This window comes from Vipera berus, assembly GCF_964194415.1.
Source record: "Vipera berus genome assembly, chromosome: 10".
Lineage (NCBI taxonomy): Eukaryota > Metazoa > Chordata > Lepidosauria > Squamata > Viperidae > Vipera > Vipera berus.
The window spans coordinates 13,648,429-13,673,833 of record NC_138213.1 but is presented as its reverse complement, the minus strand read 5'-3'; the positions used below and the strand labels follow the sequence as shown (position 1 = coordinate 13,673,833).

Below are 25,405 nucleotides of genomic sequence, written 5' to 3'. Positions count from 1 at the left end.
CTTAGGCACCAAAATCAGCTGGGTGACTTTTGCTCGTAAGTTCTAGTCCCTCCTTAGAGGCATAAAAGTGGGGCCAGTCACTCACTCTCACCCCAGCCCACCTAACAAATTTGTTGTGGGTAAGATCGGAAGAGGAAGGTGTATAGGATACCTTCACCACCTTGAGGGATACAAATAAATAACAAGTAATAAAGAAGAAATATCATGAGCATATTGGCATAAGCCAAATAACACTTGGGTCCCAGTTAGATCATAACTGGGCCAAATCTGAAAGGATCATTTCTACAAGAAATAGTACAAAATTTGGCCATGCTCAGAGGAACATTTTGAATGTGTAACTGCATTCAAGTCAATAGATAATGGGTCAGTTCTACTAGCCTGTGACAGGGCAATATAGGTGGCGCGAATGTCTTGGGGAAAATAAACAGTACAATAAAGAAGCATTAAATCTCAATTTATACTTTACCAAATATACAAGACTGGACTTAAAGTCCTATGGAATATTACGGTACTTTCTAAGACCACGGATGATAAAACTTTAAAGTGGAGTTCATTACACTAACCAAGAGTAGTTAAATAGGAAATGTACTTTTTTCAGCTGGGAAAGAATAAAAAAATATCACCAGGGCAAAGGACATTTAATTCAGACAATTCCACTTGATAGTTTCAAATAAAACATTCTTTGCCTACCGTTTTTAAACCCAGAGATAATTTGCCATGCATTCTCCGGCTGATTCTCGGGAGAAGGGCGGTATATAAATTTATAAATAAATAAATAAATAAATAAATAAATAAATAAATAAATAAATAAATAAATAAATAAATAAATAAATAAATAAATAATATCTGGATGTTTTAATGGTTTTTAATATTTTGTGTTTATGCTTTGGGGTTATTTCTGTATTGTTTTTGTGTTTTTAACTTTATAAGTCACTCCAAGTGATGTAAGTGAGATGGGGTAATATACAGTATGTAAAATGAATGAATGAATGAATTCTGTTCAAATTTTGCATTTCTATGTTGACTGAGTTGATAATTGAGAGGTACTAAACCTACTGGAAAGAATTTAAGCTGGTAGTTGATTATTAAGAGCCAAATTCTTGCTTCAGCCCCAATCTAACCTGCTTAAAATCTACTGCTGCATTTTAGTACCTATGAAGTTACTAAAAAAAAGCTCAGAGAATTCTTCAATGGGCAACTTTAGTTTAATAAAATTACACTTGGAGATTATAATCTCCTAATGGGTTATGTCCACTGGGATATAAATAAATATGTTTCAAGTAGGTTTTCAATGTTCCGTGAGGGGAAAAAGCCGTAAGCTGAAATGATTTTGCTTCTTCAATATTTATTGAATACCCATCAATTATTTCAATCCATGACTTGAATTTAGAATTGTCTACACTGCCTAGATACAATGAAAATGCTGCATGACTTCCCAGTTGTATGTTGTTCGGCTTACAACAGAATCTTAAACCTCACCAGGAGTTTTCAGGGATATCTATCAAAATAAATTAGGAAAAACTGAACAAGTTTCAGACTGAATCAGGGACAACTGGGCTCCAACTGCTGAATTCTGCAGGGCAACACTTAAACACGGCGTTAATCTTGTAACAGTGCAGTTGTCACAAAGCTGCATCCAAATCCAAGTAAATGTTCACTTAGATTGGCAGGAGAAAAGTCGGGAAATGTAAAAGGGCTCAGAGAAATGATGAGCATTTCCCAAGAGCTGTAGTAGCATTTGAAGAAAAAAAAAAGTCAAACCAGTTCATGCTGTTAGGCCCATCGGAATATCAAGAGACCTAGACTATCAAGCAACCTAGAACTAATAGTGAGGACTTCCTAACAGTGAGGACAATTAACCAGTGGAACAGCATCCCTTCAGAAGCTGTAGGTGCTTCATTGCTGGAAGTTTTTAAGAAAAGACCGGACAGCCTTTTGAAAGAGTAGGATCTCCTGCATGAGCAGGTGGCTGGACTAGAAGACCACTAAGGTCCCTTCCAGCTCTATTCTGATTGAAATTGATATTAATATTAATAATAATAATAATAATAATAATAATAATAATAATAATAATAATAATAATAATAATAATAATAATTATAATAATTATAATTTAATTTCTATACCGCCCTTCTCCCGAAGGACTCAGGGCGGTGTACAGGGCAATGAATACAATAAAAATACAATATACAAAAGTTAAGATAGAATTAAATAATTGAAGCCCAATTACAATAAAATTAATTAAAATTAAAGTTAAAAAACCCCAAACCCCTCAGACCAGGCCGGCTTGTTCAAAAAAATAAGTTTTTAGGTCACGGCGGAAGGAGCGAAGGTCAGGAGCCATCCGGAGCTCGACCGGTAAACTATTCCAAAGGTCTGGCGCGCCCACAGAGAACGCCCTCCCCCTGGGGGTCACCAGTCGACAATCTCTGACTGACGGCACCCTGAGGAGGCCCTCTCTGTGGGAGCGCACTGCACGAAGGGCAGTTGATGCCGGCAGCAGGTGTTCCTGTAAGTAATCTGGACCCATGCCATTTAGGGCTTTATAGGTCATCACCAGCACCTTGAATTTCACCCAGAGGGCAACTGGAAGCCAATGCAGCTTGCGGAGTAGAGGTGTTACATGGGAGTATCAGGAAACCCCCAACACCACTCGCGCGGCCGCATTCTGCACCAGCTGAAGCCTCCGAGTGGTCCTCAAGGGCAGCCCCATTGACTTTCATTACTGGACGAATCATCAAAACGGCATCTTAAAAAAAAATTAAAAGAAGGGCTACCATATTTTTTTTCTTAAAAGAAAAAAAGTCACCCCTTGCCTCAAACTCGTAATTTGAGTTCACCACTTTGGGCGGCGGGGGGGGGGGGTGTCTTCTTTTTCTGGCTAAAGTTCTTGATTGAGTTGCATCCTTTTAAACTTAGGTCTAATTATCAATATTCTCTAGGCCACTTCTTATAAGCTTTGATAAGAAGAACCTAAAACATACATGTCAAGTTGGGAGAACATCCCCCAAATCAGTATATCTTCTTATGTTTTATTGTAAGTGGGATATAAAAGGTAAAGCTATTTTCACAAATTACATTGAGCCCTAAATCATAGTTTTAAAAATACAGTGACTGGTTGATATAACTCCAAGACCAAAAAATGTACATTATGGCTTAAGGCACAGTTATGAGCATAGCCATTTTTTTCTACTGGAACAGTGCTACACTCAGTTCAGTGTAGAGAAAGGTCCATCATGTCAAGTAACTGACTCTTATTTTATCACTGGAAGAACAGCAGGATTCCATGAACAAACCCATAGCTCAGTTCTAGGAGATAAATGGGGGGGGGGGAAACAGGTTATTTACAAGGAGCATTTATTTATTTAATCAATGTGCTCCACACATCCAATACCAACTAGCAGATGGAAGGTAAGATAAGAACTCCTTAAATACACAATACATGGACAAACTTCATCATAGGTTTAACTGGGAGACCGTGAGCTTCTAGACCCAGCCAAGTTGAAAAGTGTGCAGAATCCCTGAAAGCTCGGCACTCAGACAAGTCAGCCATCAATAGACAGGAAGGTAAACAACATCTACATACCACTCAAAACAGACAATCAAAAACCTAAGAAGGAAACCGAAAGACCTCCTGCTCAGCAATCAGCCCAATCGATCAGAGATTAACACCAGGATTAATATTAGACTAACAATCAAGCAGTAAACGATACCCCAATCAAGGATCTACCAATTCAGGCAAACAAACAGTAAACAATAGCCTAATCAAGGAACCAGCACGAACACTCCCACAATGTTAACTGGGCAAGACCCGTTCCCTTCAAGCATTGATGAATTCCCTACATTGATGTCAGATGTCGTCACTTGCATTTGTGATGACATGAACTGATGTACCACGCACCTCTACCCATAGCATGCATAAAATACACAGTTCTGTACTTTATTTTGAACTGCAGTCATCAAGTTACAAAAACACAAACATGAATTCATCCTTTGTGTTGAAAGCAAACCACAAAGTGAATAAAAACATTTCACTGAGGATCAGCTGCATAACACAAAATGTCCCTGAATGTTCCTCTCACTCTTGCCAACACCATCCCAGAATGTATCACTCTTTAGCACAGAGGTGTCCAGCATGGCTGACCTGGAATTCTGGGACTTGAAGTCTTAAAGTTGCCAAGGCTTGCTTTAGCATCTATTCCTGCCCCTACAAAGACTTTTATGTTATGTTTGCACCAATGTTAATAAGATGTGGTTACATTATACAGTGGTACCTCATGTCAACTTTCAAACAATTCTGTCTGCAGCCATCTTTACTTCGTTTTCGGTTGCCACAGCAATGGGAAGGGAGAGATGTATTCTTCAAGTTTAGCCATAACAATAACTTTCCTGTGGGAACCAAGGTCAAGTTACATGAGTTTTGGCCAGCTGGAACTTCCGTTAGAAAGCTCGCCAAAGTAGTTAATTGGGGATTGTGATTTATGACATATTACAGGGGTGGGAAGTTCAACTTGTTACATTGTAACCTGGGGGGCAAACTTTCAGTCTTGGTTTCACCTTTGTTTGTGCCGATACTATGTAGCCATTAAAAGTATTCTTGGAGGGAAGCAATTGCCTCAAAGTTCTTATTTCTACTGGTCTCATTTATCGGAACCATGACAGTGTGGTTACATTATTCAGTGGTACCTCAGTACTTGTTAAATTGATTCCACGAGATGTGATGAGTAGCAAAAATGGCCAGTATAAATAAATTGAACATGTCAAAACACATAAAATGACCATGAAAACTAAGATAAGACCTGCAAGGGGATGTGCACAGGGCAAGGGCTACCATGTGACTGAATGCATGACTCTTTATTTTGGCTGGAACGAGGCAACTGACGCCGGCAAGTTCTAGTTTGTGCATCAAATACAAACAAATGACTAGTACTGGGGCAAAATTTTCATGTAAAAATGTATTGAGTACCAAATTCAACAAGCTTAAAAGCAATCAAGTAAAGTACTAAGGTATGACTGTGTTAGCTAATTTGGAGCCATCCAGCCACACAAAAATGGCAAGAAAATCCAATGCAGAGTGTTGAGACAGAAGTGGATCTGTGTAGCCGTGTTAAACAGAAAGTGCTGTACCAGGAACAGGAAGCAATATGGAATTAATTTTAGGGCTTCTTCTGCTGTCCAACTCCTTGAACCTTTTTCCTTTAGTTCAGAGAGCTTCAAACTTGGCCCTTTTATGACTTGTGGACTTCAACTCCTAGAATTCTTCAGTCAGCATGCCTGGCTGAGGAATTCTGGGAGTTGAAGTCCACAAGTCATAAAAGGGCCAAGTTTGAAGAACTCTGCTTTAGCGTATAAAGCAAAATAACTATTTCTTGCATGTCTGCTCTCAGTTAATCAGCATTTCCTGGTTGGTAATGAAGTTCTTCCTTTGTCCTTTCTATCTCAACAATCTACAATAAATTCTGCCAACTGTAGTATGAAATGCATGCTAACTAGTTCTGTAACATTAATGTGTGCATGTTTGTATTACAGACAAGAAAGCCTCAAAGCTCAATTCCTGGACTACATGCTCAACTGAAGTTTTCTTGCTGGTAATGAATATCCATTTGTATGCGCATATATTCCCTAAAGATAAAAGTCTATCCAAATGTTATGAAATGCAAAAAATAAAAATAAAAATCCGGGAGTCTGTCAGGCTTCTTCAATAATTAATTCAGAACATAGAAGATGGAACTTTTGTAACAACTTCCACATGAAATAAAATTAAGTGGATGGTGTTTTAGAGGGAAAAAATAATGTGGTCAGTAGTACTTTGCAAAATCACCAATTATGTTTTGACCTCATTCACTACATGGTTGTGTAGGGTATTCATTCCCCAACACTCAACTGACAAACAGCAGAGAATAAACTCTTAAGTCATGCCATAAAAAACGCTATGGCTTCTCCCCCCCCAAAAAAAAGGCTTTCTCCCCAGTAATTATCCCCCTTATAATAATCACAGAGCATTTCCCCCCTTTTTGAAGCTAATTTGGAAAGTCTCTTTTGCAGATGGGAATAAAACTCTCCCTTGTTTCAAGTACGTTTGCTTAAAAATGCTTAACTCAGTCCTTAAGTACCTCTACGCCAAGTTCAGAATCATTATGGAAAGCACTAACACACAGGACTCTTTATGGAAAACACTAAAATAGTAATCAAGTCCACCGCCTGCGTTCTTTCCCAATATTAAAAGATTGGTGGGCACCCAGTGTCTCTGTTCCTTGCTTGCTAAAGGAGCATGCTGTACAATGTGATGGTTTAAGAGATGTAGTTGTCATGGCAACATCATGAAGGAAAGATCACTGAGTCCACAACCAGACTAGAATCCTGCACATATTCTTCTACCCGAGTCCAGAAGGTTAGCATAAGATGAGCATGAAAAAAACAACACCCTGTACCACTTTCTCCAAATAGTGGTAATAAGCATCAGTCCAGTGCTTTCATTTAATATAATGCTGAAAGAAAGTGGGGTTGATTAAGGAGGCTAATGCCTCCTTAAGTAACACCAGCTGCCTGCAATTAGTGCAGGTTCGAGTCCCACCAGGCTCAAGGTTGACTCAGCCTTCCATCCTTCCGAGGTAGGTAAAATGAGGACCCAGATTGTTGGGGACAATAAGCTGACTTTGTAATAATGCCGCTTTGGGGGGGGCGCGAAAGCCCTAATAAGCAGGCATATACATAGAATGAAGGCTATTGCTAAGCACATTGTGCTTTAGATTGTAAGCCGCCCTGAGTCTTCGGAGAAGGGCGGGATATAAATGGGATTTTAAAAAAAATCACTGTTTCCCAAGTCTTTAAGGTTCAGCTGAGATTACTTTCCCCTCTGTGATATATATGTTTTTCCCCTTTAATATATTTTTAAATTTTTTTCTTAGGGTTTATATTAGTGTTGTTTAATATTACAGTGACTAGAAACAGAAAAGTTACACTTTCAAAGCTAAATCTGATCAGCTTGTCTTTTTCAGTGCCTTAAAAACACAGAATTGCAATCAAGCTGCCTTTTGGCTTGTTTTATCGAGGCATATGAGGCCCGTGTTGAGCCTTACGTGCAAACTAGACTACTAGGTGATTCACAGAGTGGTATTGTTTCTATATTATTCTATGTATTATTCGTTTTTGATATTCATGCACCTTGTCAATGTAGCTTAATGCTATCAACGAATCAGGACAGAGATCTCAATCATAGTTAAAATGTGGCTTATTGCAATAAGAAAGACGGGCAATCTATACTAATTAACTTTGAATTCCCTGGTTCCTAAAAAATAAATAAATCATGTGAATAATTTTATGAGGTAATGGAGAGAATGTTAATAGCAATTTTACAGTGAAAATTTCTTTTTTTTTGTTGAAAAGAATTAACATGTCCTATACAATTTCAAATCCATATCTGCAGGCAATACAATGCTTTACTAGAGGATAATTTACATATTTTACATATCATCATCATCATCTCTGGCTTGCACTGCGTTGCTTTCAGCTCTCTGTATAGAGACCCAGAATCACTTGCTGAGTGATAATAAAAATGGAAGTAATAAATAGAAAATATTATTATTGAATTACATATTCTATTTTTAAAATGTTATTCAAAGCAAAACGCAGCTCCATAGCAACATGCAATGAAGGTCACTGGAACACGATTTCATTTATAGCGTAGCAGGCAAAAAAAGGATGGTCAAATAGACTGCAACAGGAAAAAAACAAACATTAAAAGCAGCAAAGTGTAAATAATTGAAAGCACCGAGAGAAGAGTCTATAACTGTTCACAGCAGATGAAATGTTCTTTACCTGCTCAAGCAAATAAAAGGCATTATACAAATAAAAATATGTTAAGCAAGTAATAATGTATTAACCCAGTGCCTTAAAACTAACAATGCAGAATTGATGTTGAGAGAACTTGGCAGTTTAAGTTGCCATTCTGTCATTTTAAAATCCCAACATATTGTTTACTCCAGGGTATTATCGGAAATTACTAAAGTCTGTCTTTTTAATTTCCCATGTTCTGGAAGAAGGATGGGCTGACAGGACCACAATTTGCCCGGGACCCTCCAAAAACGTATAACGCTATCCTGCATTTTTATACTGTAGCAAACTCATACCATTAAAACTTGTATCTGTCTGAAAAATGTGTCCCCCTCTCATCTTTCAGTAATGTGCCCCGAAAGTCTCCTGTGGCCCCTTCATTAGGTTATGGGCCCCTATCGCTTTCCATTCCAAGAATAAAAACAGGACTTGCAAATTGTTACAGAAGTGAGATGGGACAACTCAGGAAATATTTTTTTTTTTTAAAAAAAATTCATAGTCTTAGGAACATATAACTGTCCTTCCAAGTCCCTCCCAGCCAAATAACTCTGACCTTCTTTGGAATAGAAGGGTTTAACACGACTTAGTAACAGGCTGGAGGCAGGGGATACACATGTGCACCAATAGAAGAGAATATTTATAGCTCAGGGTTGAGCTGTACAGTTCTTGATGCTCCCTTGAGTTGGTTTGCTTTCTTTCAGAAGTTTCATTATCCATCCAGGTAGCATCATGAGCATTGATGATGTTACCTGGTTGGGTAATGATAACTTTATTGTCACTTTGAATGTACACCAACCGGCATACATCAAAATGAAATTTCGTTGCATACAGCTCTCAAAGGGTCACCACCTCCGATATATACTCCTTGTTCGTGGCCCGCTCAAATTTCACATTGTCCATTTTAGTCTCTAGAGAGTGAACGATGGCAAACAGGACAGATGGAAATGGGGCTCCATGTGGATTAGCCCTCAAATTCGCTTGTATTCTGACAACCTCGCCTTCTTTCCTTTTTCTGATGCTGACTCTTCCACCTTTTCCTTAAAGAGGCCTTGCTTCTTTTCACCCCTGGAGCACACTGCCGCCTCCACCAACTCCTCCAAAAGCCTCTCTCTCTTCCTCTGGGCCTGCCAACAGCCTCATCCAGTTCCTTCGCTCCATAAGCTCCAGGTCCTCTCCTCCTCTGCCTCCTCTGGAAACAGCCCTGATTTGCAGTAGAATCCATCACTGGGCCAGCAGTCAGATCTTGCTGCTGGTAGAACAAATTCAAACAGCGCCAACAACTTTTAACGGTCTCACCAACAGTTCCAAAACAACTAGAAACTCGCCAGGCCAGCAAAGATTGTCGGTCGTATGTCGTATGTTACCTTAGTTCAACCATGTTGCTCAAACACATTAAAATCTTCCTGATCATGTGGCCTATAGCCCTTACTATTCCTCCCAAAACTATTCGCCTTCAAGAACCAATGCAGCCGCAGCCATTCCAGGCGCCGCCATCTTAGAACTATGAAACTATGAAACGTTTGCAAGGAAAGAAGCAAGCTCAGGTAGCACTACAGACCCCGCACGCTTTTACGCGTGACAGATTGGCAGAACCCGCTCAAGGAATATTTTTTACAAGGCGATGCTCCAAGCACTCAAAGAGGAGAAAGCAATGCATTGTCACTTAAATCTTATCTCAACTCCAGCCATGACACAGCATCCTCTACTGGAACTGAAGATAACAGGGACATATAGGTAGTCTCACAACCACAACTGAGCCCCAAATTTCTTGTTGAGTGAATTTTGCCCCATTTCATGACCTTCCTTGCCACAGTTGTTAAGTGATTCGCCGCAGTTGTCAAGTTAGTGACACAGTTGTTAAGTGAATCTAGCTTCCTCATTGACTTTGCTTGTCAGCAGGTCACAGAGGGTGATCACGTGCTTCCGGGACACCGCAACTGTCATAAATGTAAGTTGCCAAGCGCCTGAATTTTGATCATGTGACCATGGGGGGGATGGATGCTGTAAAGGTCATATGAAAAACTGTCGTCACTTTTTTTTAGTGCCGTTGTAACTTTGAATGGTCACTAAACAGACTGTTCTAAGGACTACCTGTATTGCTATGTGAATGCTGAAAGCAAAGCTCTCAAGAGCTCCTCTAAACTATGTCCAAAACGTTCAGTCCTGAAAGTTCATTCATTTGTGGACAAGCACTTCCCAAAGCTAATCTTAACACTGGTCAGGTAGGAGCGAACCCAAGCCAAAAGACAATTAAATACATGCAAAACATATCAAACTATGTTTCCTCTGGTCCACATCAACCTGGCCATTGCTGATAAAAATCTTTTGCATCAAGGGTGGTACGTATTCTTGTAATCTTGGTCCAGTTCTAAAATATGCCTTTTTTTCCCCAGAATACTAAATCAGAAGATTGACTTCCAGAAAATCTCCAGAATTCCATGGAGGAGAGGAACATAGAACATAGAAAAATAAGGCTAAAAGGGGCCTCCTTGCTCAAGCAGGAGACCCTAACCCAGGGGTCTTCAAACTTGGCCCTTTTATGACTTGTGGACTTCAACTCCCAGAATTCCTCAGCCAGGGATGCTGGCTGAGGAATTCTGGGCGTTGAAGTCCACAAGTCATAAAAGGGCCAAGTTTGAAGACCCCTGCCCTATACCATTCTGGACAAATGGCTGTCCAATCTCTTCTTGAAAACCTCCAATGATGGAGCACCCAGAGAAACATATGACAGAGGCCCAGAACAGTAAGTTTTGCAGATTCCTAATCTATATTTCCAAGTACATTGTTTTTAGTTTTCTTACAATTTTTACTATTTTTATTAGAGAGAAACAAAATGAAAATAGCCAACTTCTCCTTGCCGCAATAGTTCTATCTTCTGAATTAGGAAGCCACTGAAAGTTAGTTGAGGGGGAACAAGGTTCAAGGTCTTCATCAGACTCCACCTGTGGACTTCCTGGAAACATCTGCATTGGCCAACTGTGAAAAACAGGATGCTGGATTAGACAGGTGGATGTTTGATCTGCCCAGCAGGAGACATCTTCTATTTTTATGTACATTAGAAATTGTATAACAATTAGAAACAGCAAGGAAGAGACATCCTACATTCCAAAGAGGCCGTGGCAACATTTCAACCCACAAGCACGTATTTCTAAACTAGTGATTAATAAGCAACATTTCAGGTGCTGTTTGTGGTTCCACAACTAGTTTTGTGGCACACCTTCTTTGGTGGCCCTTGTATCATGGAATATATTACACACGGAGCCTCAGAAGGCATCTTCCATTCTTGAATTGATAAAGAATTATCCTTTTTCAGTTGGATGGACATTGCTTCGTGCATTTTTTCTTGCATCTCTTATTGACTATTAATTTTATTATTTATATATATTTGGTTTGGTTTTAATTGCTGTGTGTGATCCAGCGTGGTTAAGAGCAGGATTGTTTTAATAAATGTTGCAAATTAAAAACAAAAACAAAAACCTAGATTGGAGAACATATCTCCATCAAGGCAATCTAAAGACTCACCTGTCTTGCTGGATTCAGAAATCACAATAAAGCTGTGTTGTTTTAAACATAGTTGAATGAAGAAGATACCATAGCTCAGATGTCTGAAGTTTGCATCTAAGGCTTTGGGAGGTCACCTTTAGCCTTAGCAGAATGGCATTCAGTAATCCAGTTGCATTTACACTTCTGTCACAATGGTCCATTTCTTTCCTAGGTGACACTCAACATTTCACGCTATAAAATGTATTCATTGAAGAATTATGTTTCATTAAGTTCTTTTTAAGGATATTTTTATATAATGCACCTGTAGACCTTATAGTTCCTTGAACATGCTGCTTGCTTTTTCATAGCTCCATTTGTATTCCTCAAGCCCCCCCACCCTCTCCCAGTACTGTCTATTTGACTTTGTTCCAGCTACCTAGTGTGGGCTGTACTAACCAAGAAGACTGCTGGACACAGAATTTTGCAACCCAGATTTACTAGCCCCAGACCATGCTCTTTGACTAGAGAGTTGGAGAAGAAAAAATCAATTCTGCTGCTTCCCTGGGATCTAATTTATACTAATAATTTTAAATTCATGCCCTACGGTGGGGAATAGAAACATTTGTCAATTCACACTTTAAATCAGGAAACCTGGAAGAAGTGCATATCTTAATGCTGTTATCATATTTACGAAAAACCCGAAGTCAAAAAGCGATGCATCTTACCTAATTCAAAGACTTTTTTTTTTAAATGCCAAGATGTTCCTGTTATTTTTCACAAAATGGGAGCGATACAGTGCCTGGTGTTATTTTTTTTTTCTCCTCTTCCAGGAAAAGCAAAAGCAAAACCAAACCTTTCCAAACAGTGTGACTTGCTCCATGGGTAGAGGTTTTGCATTTTAATTCTTCAGCCAAACCAAATTACTATGGCAACAACTTTGGTAGACAAGAGAAGTAATTACAACAGCTAAATCCTACTCCGTCTGCAGGTTCCTATATGAACCTTCCCTCATTCTCTCCAGCCCCAACCTTTTTTACAATTCAGTTTTCAAACCAAAACACACTCTTTTCCCTCAAATATTTTCTCAACTCCCGGAGGGATTTTTTTCCCCCCGCTTCATTTTTTAGGCTCTTGGCATAACCTGCAATTGGAAAAGTAGTATGGAGAAAGGGGGCAGGTGGAATTAAGGGGGCTGGTGTACATTTGCAACAGAATTCTTTCGAAAATAAAGGTTGGACTTGAGACCTTGTCCATCTCCTAGGTTCTGGTGAAGTTATCAGAAAGTTAGGATAAATAGTGGTTTTACAACCAGAAATGGTTTAAATCTTACTGGCAGACTCTTCCTAACAAGGGTAAGCCTGTAAACAATGCTTAAGACAGACTACTACTAGTAGTTAGGCTGAACTTTCTGGTATTCCCTCACCTATATTGTTGAGAAGCACTTACTCTAGCTACTGCAAAATTCTCCCTTCTCCCCAGCCTTAAGACAACTAGAAAGGAAGGTGCTTCAAAGTTATTTGTTGGCCAAACAAGGCTACTAAAACCCCCAGAATTTTAAAAGTTCGCCACCATTCGTGTGCCAGTCCTAAAATTTCAGAAGCAGTTGCATTTCAACCTTGAATGGATATAGTTTTAGATGTTCCATTCCTGAAGGAAAAGAAGCTAAACTTCTAGATCGAAAAAAGAGCTAGAAGAAAGATGCAAGAGAAGGCAACCATCACCTGCTAAGGATTCTAAATAAAATCCATTATCAGTAGCTACACTACTGATTACTTCCTGGAGCTTTTAAAACTGGCAGTTCTGTAATATCAGGGGCATAACCAAGGAGCAACTGCTTTCTGGACTTAAACTGGCAGAAATTTGAGTTGTGTAATAGAGTCTCTTGCTATGAACATACCATATCCATCAGTTATGATTCCAATATCGATATGAAAAAAAATATAGAATTACGACTGCAGTGATTTAAGTGAGAGTGCCTTAGTACAAGGCCATACATACCTGAAATATGTGATCCATGTGAATGATTAATCCTGCAGCACCACTGACCAAGCCAAATCCCTAGAGAAATAGTGAAGTTTTTTCCCCTCTTACCTATGCACTAGGAAGTAACATCATTAGAAAGCATTTTAATAATTTTCTTTCTTAATTTTACGAAAACGGTGGTGAAAAGTACAGATGCTGTACATAATAAGGAGCTAAACTCCACCAAGAGGCTTCCACCTGAAGTGCAACTCAAGATTGTGCATATGACAGTTCTGTTTCTCAAATGCTCCCTTTTTACCCTATAGTAACTTATTAGAGAGGCCGGTAGGTATCTATATTAAACAACTTTCGTCCGGTCTCCAACCTTCGCTTTCTTGCGAAGGTTGTTGAGAGCGTGGTGGCGCATCAGCTCCCTTTGGTCTTGGAGGAAGCTGACTATCTGGACCCGTACCAATCGGGTTTCAGGCCTGGGTACAGCACGGAGACGGCATTGGTCGCTCTGGTGAATGATCTCTGGAGGGCCCGGGACAGGGGATGTTCCTCTGTCCTAGTCCTATTAGACCTCTCAGCGGCTTTTGATACCATCAAACATGGTATCCTGCTGCGGCGTCTCAGGGGATTGGGAGGCACGGTCCTTCAGTGGTTCTCCTCCTACCTCCTGGGACGTTCGCAGTCGGTGTTGGCAGGGGGACAGAGGTGGACCTCGAGGCCTCTCGTTTGCGGAGCTCCTCAGGGGTCGGTCCTCTCGCCTCTCCCGTTCAACATCTATATGAAGCCTCTGGGTGAGATCATTCGTGGTTTTGGAGTTGGGTATCATCAGTATGCTGATGATACCCAGCTTTTTATTTCGACCCCAAACCACCCCAGTGATGCCCTCGACATGATGTCCCGTTGCCTGGAGGCGGTCCGGGTCTGGATGGGGAGGAACAGGCTTCAGCTCAACCCTGACAAGACTGAGTGGCTGTGCGTGCCGGCATCTCGGGAAACTCAGATCATTCCATCTCTTACTATGGGGGGTGAGTTATTACCCCCCGTAGATAGGGCTCGCAACTTGGGAGTCCTCCTAGATTCACAGCTTTCTTTAGAAGATCATATAGTAACTGTGACTAGGGGGGCCTTCGCCCAGGTTCGCCTGGTGCGGCCCTATCTAGACCGGGATGCCTTGCGTACAGTCACTCATGCGCTCGTGACCTCTCGGTTAGACTACTGCAACGCTCTCTACATGGGGCTGCCCTTGAGGACCACTCAGAGGCTCCAACTGGTGCAGAATGCAGCTGCGCGAGTTGTGTTGGGGGTCTCCCGATACTCCCATGTTACACCTCTGCTCCGTGAGCTGCATTGGCTTCCAGTTGCCTTCCGGGTGAGATTCAAGGTGCTAGTAATGACCTACAAAGCCCTACATGGCATGGGTCCGGAGTACCTTAGGGAGCACCTGTGGCCGGCATCAACTTCCCTCCACCCAGTGCGCTCCCACAGAGAGGGCCTCCTCAGGGTGCCACCGGTCAGAGAGTGCCGACTGGTGGCCCCCAGGGGGAGGGCGTTCTCTGTGGGTGCGCCTGACCTGTGGAACCGTTTACCGGTTGAGCTCCGGATGGCTCCCGACCTTCGCTCATTCCGACGTGATCTAAAAACCTATTTGTTTGAACAAGCCGGCCTGGTCTGATGGGTTTGGGTTTTAATTATTGTTTTTAAGTAATTTATTTATTGTATTTGGGCACTATGGTTTAATCTGTTTTTAATTTTTGTATTTTGGTATTTATTGCCCTGTTCACCGCCCTGAGTCCTTCGGGAGAAGGGCGGTATACAAATTAAATAAATAAATAAATAAATAAATAAATAAATAAATAAATAAATAAATAAATAAATAAATAAATAAATAAATATGGCAGGGATGTCAAACTGCCAGCCCGGGGGCCGGATGCGTCAGGCCGAAACTGCGGCCCCCCCAGCTTCGGCAATGGGGAAAAAGTCGCGATATGTTGTGACACGTCATGTGACATGGCGAGATTGCCACCCCTGGTATATGGAGACACGGGAAAATATTGCTAAATCCAGTAAAAATGAATTTTATGTGTATAAAATGTGCAAAACCTTTTGCACTGGTAGTGTAATCCTAGATTTATTTACCATAGTGGTCCCACCATGTGATCTCTATTCGCATTTTGATTTCAGAGGGGGGGAAAAAAGATAAAATGCTAAGCATTAGAGACTGTGGCACAAAATGGCACATTTTAAAATTTTAATTAAACACCTTCACATCTCAGTTGAATGTGGCAAAAACGGATTCCTGCAATTATATTCTCCAACGTGATTTACAAATATAAAGTAGCCAAATTATTTCAGCTAAAACATGGATCATAGTTCCAAGAGTTTCATTACATTTGGGGAGGGGGGGGCAATATTACCTGTCAAAGTTTGCTTTTTATACTATGGCAGCGCATCATTAAGTATTTCTCAGCTGAAGAATTCAAATTATCAAGGTCAAATTCAACTTCAAATGTCGGGTTCTCCTCATAAATTGCAACAGCAACGAAGATTGCAAAATGTGCAGTGAGTCCCCACACTTTAAATGAGATCTGATGCTCTGGGTCATCGTAGTCAAAGACATGTATCAAATATGGAGCATGTCCCTTTCTTTGTAAAGGCACAATACTGTGTTTCCCAGGATGGATAAAATATTCCAGCGGCACTGAGAACACATGACTGACTTCTTCTGGATTTGGTTGGGCTTGAAAAGTGTCTTCTATGAAGGCTACAACTGGAGTTACGAGAGAATGAGTCTAAAAGGAAGAAAAATAAAGTTATAGTTAAACTTCAATGTTTCCAATGAAGTACTCTTCCAATTCTCTTTAATCATATTACTAAATAAATTTGGGGGAGGGGGGGTCTTACTAAATGTGAACGTCATGGTTCCGACTGATGAACTCAACCAAGCAAACAACTTCAAGACCAGGGGGTCTTCAAACTTGGTCCTTTTATGACTTGTGGACTTCAACTCCCAGAATTCCTCAATCAGGCATGCTGGCTGAGGAATTCTGAGAGTTGAAGTCCACAAGTCGTAAAAGGGCCATGTTTGAAGATCTCTGTTCAAGACATTCCAATCTCTTAAAGCAAAATTTTCTTGAGCACACTAATTTGGCACATTATGAAAACAAAACCAGCTCTGGCCAGACCCCTTCCAGATCCACATAGTAAAAGCACTGAATTCTCCCTCCTTCCTCTGGGTCAGGTCACGTTGCCCAATCAAGTGGAAAAATATTATTATGAGAAAGCATCTCTCGGTCTGGTGTACTGTCCTTGAATCTCATGGTCTGGCTTCTTAATCTCTGAAGTCTGCACGCCAAACCAGTTCCCTCCCCTCACAGAGTTCGTTGGCAAGTTGAGAAGTGGTAACTGTGGCAGCAGGGACACGGTGGCTCAGTGGGTAAAGACGCTTAGCTTGTCGATCAGAAGGTCAGCAGTTTGGTGGGTCGAATCCCGAGTGCCACGTAACAGAGTGAGCGCCTGTTACTCGTCCCAGCTTCTGCCAACCTAGCAGTTGGAAAGCACGTAAAAATGCAAGTAGAAAAATAGGGACCACTACGGTGGGAAGCTAACAGTGTTCTGTTCGCCTTTGGCGTCTAGTCATGCCGGCCACATGACCACGGAGACGTCCTCGGACAAGCGCTGGCTCTTCAGCTTTGAAACGGAGATGAGCACCGGCCCCTAGAGTCGGAAACGACTAGCACACATGTGCGGGGGAACCTTTACCTTTACCTTTAACTGTGGCAGCAGGGAGAAAAAAACTTCAAAACTTGACAGTGAACGAGAGAGCATAAAAAGTATAGTCTTCACTTTTAAAACTCTTAATGGGATCTCAATGTTCTGGAAGACAACTGGGGACAAGCGTCGTACTACCTAAATGTATATCAAGTAATATGAAGGACGTATAAAATTCATAACTCTGGTTTGAGGTGTGAAACAAGCTTCCATTGTGGAAGATTTAGTTCTGAAAACTACTGTAACCCATACTGGGAATGGCATTGGGTGGAGGTCAATGGAACATTCCAGAATTCCCAGGTCAATTAATTTTGCATACCCCAATTTGTTATGTTGTTCTGGACTGCTCATTATGGTGGACCTCCCCCCAGGACTTATAATCTGATTCCAAAGTTCCAATGGCTGCCCCCCCTCCCCCCCAGTGATGTGACTAAATTTCGGCTACTTCGCAACCGGCCCGCAGTTATGGCTGTTTGCAGTGTCCTGTGGTCATGTGACTCCAATTTATGTTGTTTTAACAGGTATCTGCTTCCAATTTTCAGCAAAATACCCCCTAATGACTGCTGAACGACTGCCAATTTATTTAGCAATCATGATGACTCACTTAACAACTGCCACACACACAAAAAGGTTGGTCACATGATGAGCCCTTTACAACTTTCACAACTTACAACTGTAATGGGGAGAGACTATCTGCATTCCTTATAATTATAAAACTTAAAACAGAGTTCACTCTTTGAAAAGTACATTATGTATCTAAAAAGACGGTTCCTGGATGAACCTAGGATTTTCCAACTCTCACCTTAAAGAAGACAACCTGGGGGAAGACACCTGTGGTTCACTCAAGCAGCAGTTGTATACTTTAGATATTCATCAATGCAACCTACAGGACATGAGCAAGCCTTCCCAGCAATTTGTAATGTAGACTTTTTTTGGAATTGCTGGAGGGCAGAGTTTAAATATTTGAGTCCTAAGTCACTAAAGGACATATAGACTCATGTCAATGCTGTGAATACAATGCCAAAGATCTTTTTTACGAGGCAACTGGACTTTCTTGTTTTTCTTTGAAGACGTTTCGCTTCTCATCCAAGAAGCTTCTTCAGCTCTGAAAATGAAAAACAAGAAAGCCCAGTTGCCTCATAAAAAAAAACATCTTTGGGATAACTATGACCTGGATGACTGAGAATCTCCATAGACTGTGAATACAATGGATTAAGTCTATTGTCATTTTAATTAGTGGCTGCCGATTATCCTCCCCCGAATTTGTTGTATCCCTTTTTAAGGCACATTCAAAATAACCTACAGCTTCTTTGAACTATTACAGATCTACTATGTACCTACTTTATCTATTCCAGGAACAAGTCTACAGATGACTTCCACCTGTTCAGGAAGAAGACCCACTTCTTCTTTAGCTTCTCGCAGAGCTGTGGCAACTTCATCTGTGTCTGTTGGATCACTTCTACCTCCTGGAAAACAAACTTCTCCTGGAGATGTTCTCAACTGGAATTAGAACATTAAAAGGGTCGGTTGGCGATGTCAGTCAGATGTTTAGACTGGATACGGCATTTTTATTTACCTATCAAATACTTTTCAAGAACCTGGGATAGGCAGATGTTATTGTTTGCTGTGTAATTATCATTATCATTGAAGTTTCTTCATCCAATTTTAAATCCACAGTCCTGTTCTCCCAGTTTGACATTTCTCAATTTATGTTTTGCTTATAAGTTGGTTGGGACGCGGTGGCTTAGTGGGTTAGGACACTGAGCTAGTCAATTAGAAAATCGGCAGTTTGGCAGGTCGAATCCCGAGTGCCGCGTAACAGAGTGAGTGCCTGTTACTCGTCCCAGCTTCTGCCAACCTAGCAGTTCGAAAGCACGTAAAACTGCAAGTAGAAAAATAGGGACCACTACGGTGGGAAGGTAACAGCGTTCCGTGCGCCTTTGGCGTCTAGTCATGCCGGCCACATGACCATGGAGACGTCCTCAGACAAGCGCTGGCTCTTTGGCTTTGAAACGGAGATGAGCACCGGCCCCTAGAGTCGGAAACGACTAGCACGCATGTGCGGGGGAAACTTTACCTTTATCTTTTTATAAGTTGGTTAATAATAATGGCTTTCGGGATTGATCATAAAGAGCAAAGTCAAGAAATATTTTAATTTAATTGAACACTTAAAACATTTAATTTAATTGCGGACTAGGATCTAACAGAGCTGCAACAAAGGCTTTGAAAAGGATATTGCAAATGCTATGATATGTCTAAAATAAGAAAAAGATTAGTATTCTTCAGGCAATGCTTTTTCCTGTGACAGTCTATGGATGTGAAAGTTGGATTTGGAAGAAGCATAAGAGGAAAGAAAACTAACATGTTTCAACCCTGGTACTGGAGAAGACACTTGGACAGCCAGGAAAACAAGCAAATTGGTCACACACAAAAATCCAGTTGGAGTCACAAGATAACAAGATCTCTGGGCTCCAATTATAATATCATGCCAAGATGGGAGATCTCTTAAGAAGTCCATAATGCCAGTTTATGACTAGCTGCACTTATAAAATCCTAGCTTAGATCAAGAACTAGTCAAAGTTAAGAGTCACTGAAATCAATGGGCTCAGCAAACTAAATTTAGCAACTGCTATGGACAAATCCTGTGGGGTTTCAAGTCCTCAAGTCTCAAATTATACCCACAGGGAGGACAAAGATCCAAATATTAGGTCAGTTGTTCTGTGCAATCTCTTGATCTTCTTCTTCATTTCCATTTTTATTCAAAATCAATACCTTCAACATAGGAACTTAGCAAGCACAGACATGAACCAGACAGACTTTCATAACTTCTGAATTCAATCCTAAGGGAGTTATTGTGAGATAACAACTGGGTGTGGGGCATAAGTGGTTTCACATTACAAAACCACATTATAATAATAAACATGCACAAACAAAACTAAGATGCTCAACTAAACAAAAAAGTATGGGCAAAATGGATGAAAAGAAGAAATCAGTAAGTAACTTGTAAAGCACTTGCCTCTTGAAAGACGAAATCTCTCCTAAGATTATTTTCAGTAAAATGCATCATACAAAAACCATGAGTGTATTTTCTATACTCAGATAATTCAGCAGAAATGTTTCTGAAAATCAAAGATGTGGGTACATTAGAAAGAATCATCTGAATTAAAGTATTAGTATTTATTTAATTGCATTATTCATATATTATGGCAGATAGGCGTAGAGATATATGTGTGAATGTGTGCCTGTCTGGTTGCATTTGTTCAGTCTTGACTCCTGTTTACTACATCCTTAACTACTTACACCAAATTACCTCTGATTTAGGTTAGTTACAAAGCATTTAAAATCTAACAAAGCAGACCACAATTATTATAGAAAAGGGAAGATAGAGAAACATTTTTTCCCCCTCTAACCTTCAGAAAAAATAAGCTATTCCTCCAGCTCGTGGAGATTTAAAGAAGCAACTTGCTTTAACAAACACATTTAATATCTTTACCTGGACTACTGCTACTGCTAAAGTTTCTTGCTATTTTGGCTGCTGGTAACAGATGAAAAACACCCAAGGGAAATCAAGATGCAAACATGCCCCTGTCCTCAGATATTTCAACGTTCAAATTTATTGCATCAAAATTTTAATTAATGGCTGTAAGAAAAGAAAGGCAGTGCTGTATTGGATGGAGTGATTATTAGTAGGGAAAAACAGAAGAGACCGTGATGTAAAAGGAAAAGTGAACACTGTTGGGAGAATAAATGTAGGTTTAAGTACAGGAAGTCCTTCTGTGCACCTTTGGCATCTAGTCATGCTGGCCACATGACCACGGAGACGTCCTCGGACAAGCGCTGGCTCTTCGGCTTTGAAACGGAGATGAGCACCGGCCCCTAGAGTCAGAAACGACTAGCACGCATGTGCGGGGGAACCTTTACCTTTACCTAGTCCTTGAATTACACCAGTTCTTTTAGTGACTTGTTTGAAGTTACAGCAGAACTCAAAAGTTATGATCATTTTTCACACTTACCACCACTGCAGCAACTCCAGGGTCACGTGATCAAAATTCAGACACTTAGCAACCAACTCATACTTATGATAATGGCAGTGCCCTGGGGTCATGTGATCACCTTTTGCGACCTTCTGACAAGGGGTTTTTAGTTTTTAGTTCAAGGTTAGTGTAATCATTTTAATTGTTTTTAATTTTTGTAATTTGTTGTATTGTTTTTTAAAAACCTTGTGAACCGCCCTGAGTCCTACGGGAGAAGGGCGGTATATAAGTCTAATAAAATAAATAAATAAAATAAAGTCAATGGGGAAACTGGATTCAGTTAACAACTGTGTTAGTAACTTAATAACTGCAGCATGAAAGATCATTAAGTAGGGCAGAATTCACTTAACAACTGTCTGGCTTATCAAAGGAAATTTGGGGGTTACAACTTTGGTTGTAAATCGAGGATTACCTGTATAAGGAAGTTTAAACAGACTGCGTTCCTCCCTCAAAAGGAGACACTATCAGTGTTAGCTCTACTTATCCAGACTGAGTATATTTCTATACATCTGTCCTCCCCTTTTATTTCAGTTTTTCATTTCACATGCTTCTAAAAATATTCACCAAATTAACAGTGAAATTATTTTTGGCTTTCATATTTACATACCTTCATTGATCTAAGAGTGAAAAGAAGACATAGCTTTCCATCTTTGACCATCAATGGGATAAGAACTGAAGCTTTTGGTAACTGAATGCTGGAAAATCTGTCTCCAATGTCAAGCTTCCTTAACTGCAGCTTTGCCTTTTCTTTTATGCTCATTCTAGAATAAATAAAGAGCAAAACCTTCATTAAAACCAAATCAATCAAAAATGTCACTCTAGTCTACGATAATAACTTTGCAAAAAGAAACATGAAAAATGATATTGTCAAATAGATTGCCTTTACTGCAAACACAGAGACATATAGGGGTTCTTAAAAGATGGAGAACCCTTTTGAATTTTCAATATTTCTAAATAGACATGACCTAAACCATGATTTGTTCTCCACACAAATCATAAAATTAGATACAGAACCTAATTAAATAAATGAGTAGAAAACATACCTTCATTTATTTATTAAGAAAAATAATCCAAAGCTATAACTTACAATGAAACAGGACTGAAATGTTCTCATTACAAGATGATATTGGTGGTAATGGAATAAAACTGTTGCAATGCAGTAAGATTTATTATAAAAAAGCAATATGAATCAGACACATGATATTATTGAACAGTATGACCTTTGCTTTATGAGAAAAAAGCATGGCTATGATAGTTTTACAGCTTAGTTTAATAATGAAATATTTCTGTGGTCTTACTGGATGATGTATCATTAGATTAATAAATGTAAAATAATTGCTACAGCTGACTCCACAGAGTATCAGAGGAGGGAAAAAAAGATTCTTACTTGAATCTAGTTAAAGATGGTGAAAAAAGGATTATTTTCAAGAATTGCATACAGGGACACGTTTTCATCCTTATACACTCCAAAGCAATTTTGTGGAATTGGGTACAGTTCTTGAAGGCCAGTATATAAATTTACAAAACCGTTTGAATTTAAACAGCCCCCAATCCTCATGGAGAACTAATCCAAATTCATACAGAGTCTCATTCAGTCACTTAATAATAGTCCTTATTATCCTCTACTTGCATTTTACACTTAGAATTGTGTATAGTGTTTAATCTTAGCAATGGCCTGCCTTGAATAAAGTACCACTTACCGGTAATTTTGAGTTAGGGTTATTACATTCTTCAATAAGACTTAGTTTTAGCATAAACTAATGACCTTGTGCTGTGCTAATGCTAACAGTGCAGAATCAGCGTTTTACAAAATAAGTGCTAACTTTCATCAAAAGTTGAAGTCTTGACTAAAAGGGGATTATTGTCTATCCCAGAATTGGTTTTGGGGATTATCCGTGACTGAAAAAACCTCCATTTCAGCAGTTTAAGCTGCAGGAAAAGAAAATCTCATTTACTTAGCAGTAAACTATTAAACTTATTGGATCTTAGGCTATTCTGTTAATGGCGTGTTAGGTTTCAATACCACTTTTGAAAATATTTATATATTACATATGTACTGCATATTTCTATGTGCATATGTACGTGTTTGCAATTTCATGGACCTAAAAAGAAGCATTAGTACTCTTATGTGTAAATGTTCAATTGCTCATGTCTTTCCTTCTTTGATTTTTTTTTAAAAAGAAAAAGAAAAAAAAAGCTTGCTCTGATCTTACCCAAATTGTGTCAAGTGGCTAAACCAGAATATAAATATGTATCCTGCTCATCTCTTTTCCTTGCCTAGAGGTGGGTTTCCCCCCCCCCCCTTCTTTCAAACAACCAATTTCTTTTTTTTTTAAAGAATCAGGAAAACTGTGCTCTTAAAGAGTCCTGGTGCTAGCAAGGACAATATTGAAAATATTTTATATTTAACATTTATATTAAATATTTTGATATTTTATCAGCTCCATTTCCATTTTCAAAGGAAGAAAAAAGAATAAAAAAATAGCCTTATGGGGCCAGCTTAAAGAAAACTCCCACAACTGTGTGTGTGTGTGTGTGTGTATGTGTGTCTGTCTGTCTGTGTAAACAAATAAAACATAATATATAAACACAATTGCTAGTTTCTACAGCAGACTCGCCCCACGAGGCCGGGGGGAGCCGGGACTCCATAACCCGTAGTCCACAGGTAGGAACGCCCGCAAACGGGCACCGACTCTTGATTTAGGGGTTACCTGCCCGGCTCGACATCCGCAGGCGCCATCTTCGCCATCTTGCAACCTTCTTTCCTACCTAGCGAGTCTATTCGCTGCTTTGACATGGATTGACAGCCCCTCCCTCCGCCCTTGCCGCTCCTCCGCCACGCTATTGGATTGTTGGCTGAGAGGCGGGATCGAAAGGGAACCGGCGGCGAATCGGGAGAGGTGTGACCCAGCTGTCGTCTAGGCTCGTGCGGCGAAAACTTCAAGCCCCAGAATCCCTTGCTGTTACAGGCCAGGGCTTTGAAGTGCAACCTGGAAGCAACGCTCGCTTTTTACAAGGCTGTAGCAGAGTCAGATATTAAAAGGAAAATTGATTTTTTAATGCATTATTCAAAGTCCTAAAAGAGATTGAGAATGTGTTAGCAAAAATCTTGTCCCAACCTGGTGCTCTCAGTGATGTTGGATCTGTCCATGACTATGTGGGCGATTTTTAGATTGACTTATCTAGAGAGCCACAGAAATCTGCAATCTGCTAAGAGCATTACAGATTGATATGTTCTTCCATTCTACGCTTATCATAATTGTTCATTATTACCTTGATCTTTAAGGGGAAAATAGTATGGGGTGTTCCATTAATTTATGGAGGGGAAAATAAAGAGTAAATGCTTCTGAGGCTCCTCTGCCAGGCAGGCAGGAGAAAAAAAATAGTGGAAAAAGCAGGACTGAGACTGCCTGAATTTTAGTGTGTAAATTTTAGATTGCACCAGGGAGCACTTCTTAAAATTAACAATTTGTTCTCTTCAGAGGTGAGGATATAGAATCTGGTTATTTTCAGTATGCAGAATGCACTAGCATAACAGAAAAGACAGATATATATCTATATCTCTATATCTATCTATCTATCTATCTCTATATCTATCTATCTATCTATCTATCTATCTATCTATCTATCTATCTATCTATCTATCTATCTATCTATGTATCTATCTATCTATCTATGTATCTATCTATCTATCTATCTATCTATCTATCTATCTATCTATCTATCTATCTATCTATCTATCTATCTATCTATCTATCTATCTATATACACTGAGGTGGATTTCCACAAAATTTAATGTACTATTGATGTATGACTTCAGCTAAATAATCTCATAGTTAAATGAACTTTAGCTACTTCATTCTTTGGCTAGTAGGCCCTTTATTTTTCTTGTATGACTTCCCATGGAAAAAAAAATCCAGCTATTGTAATTTATAAGGCAGAATTTATAACTTAATGTACTGAGTGAAACCAGCCATAACAATTTATATTAGATCTTCCTAATCTGTGTGTTGTTTTTTTTAAAAAAATTGGATAACTAATAGATGGCAGCAAAGAGTTAGTGTTTCTGTACCTATGTGTTGCCATCTAGAAGTCATCTGTATATTTGTTAGGGCCTTATCTGATGAACCATGGCTAAATAAAATTCTGGAATACTAGAACTGGTTGAATCAGGTTACTGGTTTTAATGGTGTTCTGCAATTTATATGCAAATTCCATTTAATACAGTAATCACAAATAATGTAGAAATTTAGTCTGAGTTAGGTAAAAATACTTTCTAAGGATGGGAGTCTGTATAATTTCCTTCAGTATAT

At 39.6% G+C, this 25,405-nt stretch overlaps 1 protein-coding gene across 2 annotated transcripts; it reads right to left on the bottom strand.

Moving 5' to 3' along the window:
- Nucleotides 1-10,549: 10,549 nt before the first annotated feature.
- NUDT7 (nudix hydrolase 7) lies at nt 10,550-23,861 on the bottom strand. Of its 2 annotated transcripts, XR_014027451.1 has the most exons (7): nt 23,804-23,861; nt 21,700-21,853; nt 18,400-18,558; nt 15,705-16,079; nt 12,042-13,414; nt 11,356-11,544; nt 10,550-10,809 (listed from the first exon to the last, which is right to left on the bottom strand). XR_014027451.1 is itself a non-coding variant. In XM_081335574.1 (4 exons), exons 1-4 carry the CDS (start codon nt 23,839-23,841, stop codon nt 15,708-15,710), a joined length of 723 nt encoding a protein of 240 aa, XP_081191700.1. In that variant the 5' UTR covers nt 23,842-23,861; the 3' UTR covers nt 15,525-15,707. The 2 variants fall into 2 exon arrangements, 1 of the variants encoding a protein (XP_081191700.1); XM_081335574.1 differs by lacking the exons at nt 10,550-10,809; nt 11,356-11,544; nt 12,042-13,414 and having other exon boundaries at nt 15,525-16,079.
- Nucleotides 23,862-25,405: the final 1,544 nt, after the last annotated feature.

Bases quoted from the DNA above. Each gene is read 5' to 3' on its own strand.
- NUDT7 (XM_081335574.1), bottom strand. From the start codon at position 23,841: ATGGCGAAGATGGCGCCTGCGGATGTCGAGCCGGGCAG. The intron at 21,854-23,803 runs GTAACCCCTAAA...TATTTATTCTAG, and splicing joins GCGGATGTCGAGCCGGGCAG to AATGAGCATAAAAGAAAAGG. The intron at 16,080-18,399 runs GTAGGTACATAG...TCTTCCTTTTAG, and splicing joins TTGTTCCTGGAATAGATAAA to ACTCATTCTCTCGTAACTCC.